Genomic DNA, 10,279 nt, shown 5'->3' with positions numbered 1-10,279 from the left:
GAATATTCAAAAAGATCACCTGATAATGGTGACTCTATGAGTTGTGAGACAATATTTTCTCAGAATGCTCCGCTTCTGTCCCGAATAGACGTGATAGCAGACCTAGAGCTTCAGATCTTCGGCTGTCCCTTGTTTGTCGGCGGATTAATATGTAGCAATATAGAAAGTATGACTATGGATCATATTGAGCCTGATATTGGTACTCAATGAACATCTCAAAAGCATGGTGGCCCCAATAAATCATGTCTTTCAAATCGAAGGAGAGACGACTCGGAGGGATGATATATATATAGGTCTCGTGAAACCCCTCAAAGCCTGTTTTAGCCGCAAGCAATGACTGCGTCTTTTCGAGCAGTCACGAGATTGGTTTCACAAACCAAGTGGCTCGGCCAAAGGGGTTTTGTGTTGATGGTGCCATTGGTCCTTGTGAACGCAGCGGCTCTTCCCACGTCTCCTCGTATTCAACCTAACGCTGAGCAGAAGAACAGAGCCAGAAGCCACAAGATCATGTGGATACGTTACTTAAGGTGGCAAGGGAAAAACAGCTATCGCAAGATGCATGATTCGCCATGCCTTGCCTTGCCCAATGTATGATTACCTACGGGGTGAAGCTGCTCCCGCCCCATCTCCGGCCTGTGGCTTCAGACTACAAGAGTGGGCGGGGTTTCTGTAGATACACCAAGCCAGATCACTTCTCAAGCCAACGGGATAGGCCGCAAGCTCACTGGTCTACTGCTGGACAAGAAGACTGCTTCCGAAGTAGAGAGGAACACCTTGTCTCTATATGTTGGCTACCACACTGTTAGCTACTACACGTTAAGAGGTTACCCTCTCCTTTCTCATCAAGCTACTATTCTTACAATAATATAACACAGACTGTCAGTAACCGTGTCCATGTAAATGTCCTCGGGTTGTAAGAGCGTATGAGCAGGCTAATGATGTAAAGAAAGGAGGGGGGTGCGGGGGNGGGGGGGGGCAAACAGCCGAAGACAAAACCCTGCACATATTTGACAGTACTTTTTCTGTGTTATGAAACGGAGCCTACACCAGCGCAACACGATAAGTATCTCTTACCTCTGTCAGTAGTCCTCGTCTTGTGAGTATGCATTCCTTGTTCAAACACCACAGACTCCAACCAAGCATAACCCCAGTAGTTGTGATCCTAAACCATTCCAATCACAGAAGCATCCTAAGAGATAGCAAATACACCTGCCCCAGGAAGGATTTTCCATGTGTAAGAAGATTTGTCAGGCTAATTTCTACTTATAGCCCGACTTCTTGTCCCCGACATCATGGAGTACTATGCGTCCAGGTAACACATGGTGGACGCCTAGAAGGAACAATTCAAGTCTTTTTAAATTGACGCATATGAAATCTTCGCTGAGTATTCAACCACCAAAATGGACAGCGTTCTTGCACCAACTGGCTAGCCTCATTGGCAGTCTTCTATTCACTGTGACTCTGGTCAGTAGGCATCACACAACACACAATAGGCTGTCTGTGCCAAGTGAAAGTTCTGGGATATCATTGTCATCCCCAAAGTGGTTGACTAGAATACGCTAAAGAAGGACGATACGTCAAACATCGACGGCATGGATCACGTTGCAGGACCTCATTCCCCGATAGAGACGATAAATGGATGTTGTTCACAGTTTTCTCACTTGCAACTTGCGTTAGTATAAGAACATGATGTTTATTGCTCTCTAGCACCCCCACATGTACTTACCAATCTTACTTTAAATATTTCACCCGTCAACAGATATACATGGGGTCTACTGTTCAACAAAGAAGTTCTGATTGGCACCAAGATCATCATATATATTTGATTCACAGCAAAAAACACTGATATGTCCGGAATTAATCGCATCTTGTTTCTCTGGGGTTTCGGAAAAGCTTCAAAATGTGAAAACCAATTTGACACCAGAAGACAAATGCCATTGATGATGCCTCAGAATCTCTGAGCCAGGCTTTCTTGGTCGTCCATGTAGTATCATCTAAGATACTTCAAGGGCGAGGATGGACAGGCGCCGTATGTCCTTGGAAGATCAGCACTGTCTCAGGAATCGCTTTTAATCAACAGAGGGCAGGCAACGTGAAGTGGAAGCCTTGAATCAGAGTTCAGACTCCACCGTGAGTATACCGTCGAGATTACCTTCGTCCGTGCCGACTTCATAGACGAACTATGCCATCACTTTTATACCACCTTGTCAGCAGTTGGAAGACCTATTCATGAAGCTGACACCTGCATATATTTTCTGTCATTCTTTGAACACTAGGCAGTTGGGTATCTAGCACTGCCCATCCCCCACAGTCTCCTATTAAGTGGTTCATCTCACCACACTACCTTCTGTCTGCTAGCTTGACGATTCGGCCGCGGGAAACATCTGCCAGTGCAAAAATATTCTTTCCGTCGGAAGTATTTAACCCGCTACCACGAGTGCTCAGTGACTAACAACCCCAGGACCAAATCACAGGGATCCACGCCCATATGGATGAGTTTCTTTCGGAACTTGTTGAGGTCAATATGAAAGCCGCCAAGAAACACCACCATTACCGTCCAAGAGACGGAGGCTGCCAGTTCACCACACACACCACAAAGTGCCTCTGCAACTGTCTTGTGGTTGTTCACATCGAATACACCGACGGCACGGAGGATGGAGGACGAGCTCGAGCATCTGTTCCAAAACTGCCTTCATTACGGACGTCAACAAGGCGCGATGGATCCAGACAACTGCACAAGCCCATTGCTAATGTATGGCAACATAAGGCCTATCCTATTGCCCTGCGGCCAAACAAGCCACATTTGTCACGACTTTTGCACCCAGCCATGTCGGCAGTCGAGAACTTATTGTACCCTCGATGCTATCCCCAGACTCGATGCACACTGGCTTCCCTCAGACAGCCCGGGCAATCATAATTGCCGACAAGACTACCATCTCCATCCGTCCGCAAACGCAAATCATCCAACATATCTCAACAACCCGTTCGCGAACCCGCCGACAAAGAACCCCCTACCCGCACCGCCAAGACCACCTCCCGCCAAAGCGGACCCCATGGCGCCATCCGCTTCAGTGGAACCACCTCTCCCCGTCCCGAGATCGCGGGTTCCCGCAAGGACTCGAAATGTTTCACGGGGCGGTGCGGCAAGGATGATCAAAATGGAGTCCGTGACCCCTCAGATGCGCGTGAGCGCGCGGCTACCTCGTCAAGCTTTCTTTCCTTATCTCTTCCCGGCGGGAGAGGCATAAACTCTAAACGCTCGGCCGGCCCGGGAGCCGCGCAGGCCGCGCCCACGCCGCGTCAGGAACGGTCGTCGAACCGGATCGACTCCGTATCGCATTATCGCGAAGGTTGATCGGGAGCGGTGGGGTGGCTCCTGCTGCTACTACGCTACGCCCTTGATCCACCGGCGCGCATGTCACGGAGGAGCAAAAAGGATGGGTCTACACTGTTTCATGGAGCACTTGTCTATAGTTCCAAGGGACGCAAAAAGGAGCGCATCCCAACAAAGCGTATCTCTAAGTGAAAGCAGAAGCAAGATGAAGAACAGATACAGACGCGGAACCCCGGGATTTCACTCGCACGGGGCATCGGCGGAGTAGTCCGTGGTGTTGATGGAGCAGCGGCGGCTCCCCAACACGGACACGGAGTCCCGCCCCCGACATTTTGTCAGCCAGCCTAATTCTAAGCCCAATAGCCTTTCCAGGTATTGTTTCCGAAACGCCGTTTCTTAATGCTTAGCGGTGACCTTGTCGCCGGTGAGCTTCTCGACATAAGTCTTAGCCCTGTAGTCATCGTGGTTAGCTTGATCCAATGTATCTCGAGGAGTCGGGACAACTCACATATCACCCATGGCAACCATGCAAACCGTCTGCCAGACGCCGAGACCAATACGGGGGGCAACGCCGCGGTAGAGACCGGCGACACCGTTGGTCGAGTAGATGTAGCGGAAAGTGTTACCGACAGTCATCTTCTTGGGTCGGTTGGGGTCCTCCTTCTTGCTCTGCATCTCAACACGGATAACCTCGATGGGCTGGTTCCAGGCGGAGAGACCACCACCAAGACTGGAGGCAAGAATCTTCTCCCAGGCGCCGAGCTTCTCACCTTCCTTCTTGCCGGTGACGTTGCGGATGCCCTGCTCAGCGAGACGGGACAGACCGAATCGGGAACCCCAGTTGGTCATCTGGCGGATAGCGACAGCGTTGACACCCTTGTTGATACCGCGGATACCCTCCTTGCGGTAGATGTCCATGAAAGTGGCGAAGGTGCTCTGGGGCGCGACGCCCGCGGCGGCCATCTTGTGCTTGGTAATCTCGACCGTCTTCATGCAAGTGCAGAAGCCCATGGTGGCATAAGCCTGGGCCACACCACCGGTGATACCACCGACGATACCACCACCGAACTCAGAGGCACCGTAGCTGCGGGCGTAGAATTCGGCTTCGGAGGCGACGAAGAGGAGGACGGCGCCCTTGGTGGAGGCTTCGATCCAGGCCCAAGGGATAAGACCCTGGTAGACTATGAGGGGTCAGGTCAGCATTGGATGCTCAAATGGGTCGATTCGAATGTGGTTTTGTCGGGCTCAATTCGTTGGTGACGGCGATCGAAGAGACGGAGGGATTGGGTGTTACTCACAACCAAGGACACCACCACGTCCCCAAATGCGGCCCAGGGCAGTGCCAAAGCCGTCGCCACGGTTGGCAGCCATGGTGGTCTTGACGACCTCGAGCGGCTGGCCGAGCGTGGTGACCTCGAACATGTTCAAACCGGCGCCCAACAGCAAGTTGGAGAACTTGATGGGCTTCTTCTCCAGCTTCTGGGGCTCCCCGATGGGGGCGGGCATAGTGGCGACGGCGACCATGGCTCTGCTACTTGTGATGACGGAAAGGGGCCCTGACCAAGGGAAGAGGGTGCTTCTTCGCGGGGGAGGACGGCGGCTGTAGTCGTCGGTTTATGGGTGGTATGGGGTAATGCTTGTGAATGGAGCAAGCTTTAGCTTGGAATGGGGAATGCGGTAGGTTGCGGGATAAAAGCTGGGAAAGACCTCGGATATCGAGCTGTTCGGGGCTTGTCTCGGGGGAAGACCGAGGCAAAGGGGGAATTTGTTAGGTGTCTGTTAGAGAGAGAGGCGAGCGAAAAGCGTCGGGATTGGCTTTAGTCGGGGTGGGAGTTCTCAGTAGGGGACTTGGAACAGTGAACGGGAGAGAACAGAAGGACTGCTCCGGAGCTGGGAGCGAGGGAGAGGGCGCTTTTTGCACGTGGGAATTGGGTGGGTTCTGGAGGGAAACAGTGAACCGGGGGGACACTTGGAGCTCCTCAATTTTTTTTTTTTTTGGTGGCTTTCCTGGTTAGGTTCCCAGATGGCCCCAGGGCGGTCTAATACTGGGCTGCTGAGCTGCTGCTGAGGAGGAGTTGCGCTGCCAATGCGCGCATACGCAGGCAGCACGTATTGCTGAGTTCAGCGTAGCAGCAGCAGATCACATAGCCACAAAAAAGGAACAGATATGTCCTATCCAGCCAGTTGGTTGGCTCCCTCGAGGCAGGTGGCCGAGCCCTTGCTGCCCTGTCCCCCAATGGTTGCAGCAGCGTAGGTCAGCTTGGCGAGGATGACTCCCGGGTACTTTGCGACTGCCTGTGAAGAAGCCTATTGTCGTGGTATCGGCTACATGAAGGGCTGCATTGGAATGTCAAATTGTGAGACTGTCCTCGAGCGTCGAGAAGAGGCCAATTGTCTTGACACGCCGTAGTACCTAATCATTATAAGACGAGAACTCCCTTTCCTTCTCCCTGTGCGTCTCCCGCCGTCTCGGATGCCTCTGCTAACCTGGACAATGACAGCACTTGTTCTATTGCATTCCCTGCTGCCTGCCATAAGTACTTGCCGCCGAGATGCGGTCTGATGTCAGCTCAAGCGACAGGAAGCAGAGAGAAGTCATCAGCAAGTCCGTCCATTCTTCTTACGTCGTCGGACTTCATCTCAGGAGACACTACCACAACCACTCGCAAAAGAGCTGTGAAGCTGAGCTTCCAGCACCAATCCCAATAAATGAATAAAAAAAGGGTCCGGCGGCGCGCGGTTCCATTTGTTGCAGTCGCAGTGCCACGGACTGGCCCGTGGGTTCTCCGCCAACCACACCAAACGGGCACTAGAACGCTCCTCCTGGAGCTCAACCTCCCCAACAGCTCCAGCCTTGTCCCCATCTGGAGAGCTCAACGCAAAATTCCGTGGGGATCTTCCGAGCAAGCCACGCAAATATTGACCGCAAAGCCTCAACCTCATACGCATGCATCTCCATGCAGTCGTCCACTTTTGTGCTACCAAATCGGCCATTTGCTCCAATCATGCTCTTCGTCGCCTCTGTCTTCGCCGGCGATTCCCTCGGGGGTGCTCTGTCGTCGTTGTTAATTGTCTTGCTTTTGCAGCTTCGACAACCGCCTGGAAGCCTTCCCTGCCCTATCTGTTTGCTTCGTGTTTGCTGCTTCGGACTCGCTATGGGGACATTTCCGTATGCTGAACTCGATGGCCAACAGGCCCCGCCGCCATTCTGAAGTGAGGTATCCCGCGCTTACCTTAGGTAAGGCGAAGGCGTATCATGTTAGTGAGCCCGGCGCGTGCGTGTGTCCCTTGCGCTCCTGCAGGAACTCCGACCCGTCTCCAACAAGCTAGGATAGCTCCTCAGTCCGGCCGCGTCCATGCATCGCGGCGCCGTCTTGTCACTGCCGCACGAACTCCATCCCGTAGATCGGCAATTGTTGCCGCTCACATCATCCCATCTTCACACGTCAGCTCCGATTGTGCTCCAAGCTTCGAGAACAGACAGTTGTAAAACTTCAAAATAGCATTGGTGTATTCGGACAGCCTGCCTCGGCCAAGGTAACTAAAACAACCCAGAAAAACCCGGTAAAAGCAGCACGTCTCGGTATTGTACAAGCGCAGTGGATGGTATCGCCCATAGCCTTTCTATCCACCCCGACTGAAACAACACGCTGCCTGTCATGTCTATTGTTGATCGCGCATACGATCCTACTGCCTTTTCCGCACAGGCGGTTCTACCCGCGCATGCGTCTTCTCCATTTTTTGTATCCTCTACCTCTAAGCGTAAATGTTTAGAGCTTCTTGGCGAGCTCGGCCCACTTCTCGGTAGAGAAGGACTTGGGGCGCTCGATGGGGGCGCCGAGGGCGCGGTCGATGATGAGCTGGGGAAGGACACCGATGGCGCGGGAAACACCGAAGAGGACGGTGTAGTAGTTGGCCTCGGTGAGACCGTAGTACTGGAGGAGGACACCGGAGTGGGCATCGACGTTGGGGAAGGGGTTCTTGGTCTTGCCGTGCTCGGTGAGAACCTTGGGGGCGATCTTGTAGACCTGGGAGACGAGGTTGAACATGGGGTCGTTGGGCATCTTCTCTGTGGGGCTGTTAGCTTTCCACACTCGCAATCTTCACATTGGCTGCAGATACGTACCCTGGGCGAACTTGCGCTGAGCCATGTAACGGGGGTCAGTCTTGCGGAGGACGGCGTGGCCGTAACCGGGGACGACACGGCCGGCGTTCAGGGTGGACCAGAGGTAGTCGGTGATGGCCTTGTCAGAGAGATCGTCGCCGACGGACTTCTTCATCTCGGTGAGCCAGTTCAGGACCTCCTGGTTAGCCAGGCCGTGGAGAGGACCGGCCAGACCGTTGAGACCAGCGGAGACGGACAGGAAGGGGGAGGACAGGGCAGAGCCGACCAGGTGAGTGGTGTGGGCAGAGACGTTGCCACCCTCGTGGTCAGTGTGGATGGTCAGGTACAGACGCATCAGCTCAATGAAGTCGGCGTTGTTGCCGAAGCCGAGCTGGTTGGCGAAGTTGAAGGAGTAGTCCTTGTCCTTCTGGACGGGAGCGACCTTTCCGCCCTTGAAGACGTTCTGGTAGATGCGAGCGGCAATGGTGGGCAGCTTGGCAATCAGGTCCATAGAGTCCTCGAAGGTGTATCCCCAGTACTCCTTCTTGTTAACACCCTTGGCGTAGGCCTTGGCGAAGGAAGAGGTGTGCTCGAGAGCGGTGACGGCAAGGGAGAACTGAGCCATGGGGTGGAGGTCGGTAGGGCAGTGGTCGATGAGCTCCTCGACGAACTTGGGGATGTCGGAGCGGGCAGCCCACTCAGCGGACAGGTCGCGGACCTGCTGCTCGGTGGGAACCTCACCGGTCAGGAGAAGCCAGAAGAGACCTAGATGTCTCGTCAGTTGGATGCGAATGCGCCACTATCGCAGCAGTCAAACTTACCCTCAGGAAGGGGCTCCTTGCCGCCGGGGGCCTTGGGGAGAAGCTCCTGGCACTCGGGGATGGTCTTGCCGCGGAAACGGATACCCTCCTCAGAGTCGAGGACGGAACCCTCCCAGACGAGGCACTTGATGCCACGGGCACCGCCGTAGACCTGGTCGAGAGTGACCTTGTCAATAACCTTGGAGCCATGCTCTCTGCGACGACGAGGTTAGTGGGGCTGCCCAGTGTTGAGATAAGGGACACAATGGGTGTTGGCATACTTTCTCAGGGCCTTGACCTCCTCGATCTTCTCCGGGAGGAGCTCAGCGAAGCGCTCCTTGAGGGTCTAGATGCGAACGTGTCAGCTTCAGGATACCCGAGGTATTCGGACAGACGGGAAGCTGTGTTACCTGGTTCTTGGAGGAGTAGCAGCGGGCGGCGTTGAAAGCCGTCAGTCTGGCATTGAAGGGGGAGGCCCTGAGGGAGGTCCTCAGAGCCGAGGAGGAAAGACGCGCGACAGAGGCCATTGTGAGAATACTGAGAGGTGAGGGACTGGTGAAGAGAGGAAGTCGGGAAGAGGAAGGAAAAGTCCAGGTCTTGAGAAAAAGGCGCAATGGCAAAAAAAAATATGAGGTAGGCGTTCCCGGACTTGACCCCCCTGCACGAAAGTTACATCACTTTGGGCGGCAGGTGTGGACGGAAATACCTACCAGTGGATTGTGGAAGCCCCGGGCATACGGGACAGCCGCTGGCGGTGAGGTATCTGCGCTGCACATTTCGGCGCACGAGGTACCTTTTCACCCGATTGACCTGCAGCGATTGAGCCCTTTGGCGCGATCCCCAACGTCCCGCGGCCCAAACGTCCAACAAGACAGCAGGACAGCCTGTCCAGCCCAGACCAGACCATTGAACTTGATGTAAGGTAGGCACCTAGGAATGATTGAGAGACTCACTCAGCCGCCATCTGACACTCTGTCTACAAACCATCCCTCCCAGTGGCCTCCCTCACACGGTGATGCCTGGGATCCCATATTCGCACAACATCGTGTCCCCTACCTTACTCAGGGCTGGTTTCAATTGCGACGGGATTCCTCTAGGCCGTCGATACCTGAGGTAAGGAGCTCGAGGGAGAGAGAAAGCCCGACTGGTACCGTTTCATGCAGCCGGTGCCCCCCCAACCGACTCCAATCAATCTATCCTGTCAATCTCTGGATCTCGACTCCCACTAAGGAGTCCCCGTCTTTTTACGTACCTACTGTATCCACACATCTTGTAAAATCTGTCCTGCCCACGCTGTCTCCAGTTTCCTCTCCGTATCAAGCGCCCCGTTTTTGCGCGCGAAAAGCCGAAAATTGTGGATGTCTGGGCGGCTTCTCTCGGAGCACCCACCCCATCGTCCGAATTTCGGAACGCCAGCCAGCCAACTGCATTGCACACAACAGTGTGCCCAACGTACACATCGCAGCCTTGACCTGGGCCTGGCCAAGAACAATGCGCCTCACGGTGAGACTGGACGATATTTACCAGGCAATATTGACTTGTTGGGCATCCGGGGCATCTGGGAAACGGGCCGTTCCCCCACGAATCGTCCGCCCACCAACTTGTGGGTGAGAGGGCGAGTTACTGTGCTACAGACGCCGGACTCGGTGCCTGCGTTAGTAAGGAGTAAACAGCGTCGAGGCGCTTTGCTGATCCTCGCCGTCCGCCCAGAGCTCCGAGCTTGTCTCGCACATCTACCGCCAGCTCCGAGCCTCCGTGACCCGCCGCACGCCTCAATGCAACCTATGGGAACGAGAAACCAGCCCTCCTGCCCGTCTTGGAGAGAACTTCCATTCGTGGCACAGCAGCTTCTTAACCGCCTCATCCGAGGATGCTCTTGCTTGGCCGCGCGGGATGTTGGGGTTTCCGTTCGCCCACGATATTGCAGTCGACGACATAGCCGGCCATCACACAAGTTGGCCGGTCATCTGTGTGGCATTGCCGCCTGTTTGCCCGGATATCGTCGTCTCCGTGCCATTGTTTTCGCAACGATGGCACCTA

The 10,279-nt window shown here is 54.4% G+C and overlaps 2 protein-coding genes across 2 annotated transcripts; both read right to left on the bottom strand.

Moving 5' to 3' along the window:
- Positions 1-3,730: 3,730 nt before the first annotated feature.
- GCG54_00003541 (Citrate/oxoglutarate carrier protein) lies at positions 3,731-4,858 on the bottom strand (the record flags this gene model as incomplete). The annotated part of the gene is made up of 3 exons (XM_045403614.1): positions 3,731-3,785; positions 3,843-4,515; positions 4,633-4,858. The coding sequence occupies 3 exons, from the start codon at positions 4,856-4,858 to the stop codon at positions 3,731-3,733; spliced, it is 954 nt and encodes a 317-aa protein (XP_045259802.1).
- A 2,246-nt stretch (positions 4,859-7,104) lies between these two features.
- On the bottom strand, positions 7,105-8,766 carry GCG54_00003540 (Citrate synthase; the record flags this gene model as incomplete). Its single annotated transcript, XM_045403613.1, has 5 exons — positions 7,105-7,403; positions 7,461-8,204; positions 8,261-8,454; positions 8,521-8,585; positions 8,650-8,766. 5 exons carry the CDS (start codon positions 8,764-8,766, stop codon positions 7,105-7,107), a joined length of 1,419 nt encoding a protein of 472 aa, XP_045259801.1.
- Between the last annotated feature and the right edge of the window lie 1,513 nt (positions 8,767-10,279).

This window comes from Colletotrichum gloeosporioides (genome assembly GCF_011800055.1).
Source record: "Colletotrichum gloeosporioides strain Lc1 chromosome Unknown consensus_74, whole genome shotgun sequence".
In the NCBI taxonomy this organism is placed as follows: domain Eukaryota; kingdom Fungi; phylum Ascomycota; class Sordariomycetes; order Glomerellales; family Glomerellaceae; genus Colletotrichum; species Colletotrichum gloeosporioides.
This window is presented reverse-complemented; position numbering and strand designations above follow the sequence as displayed.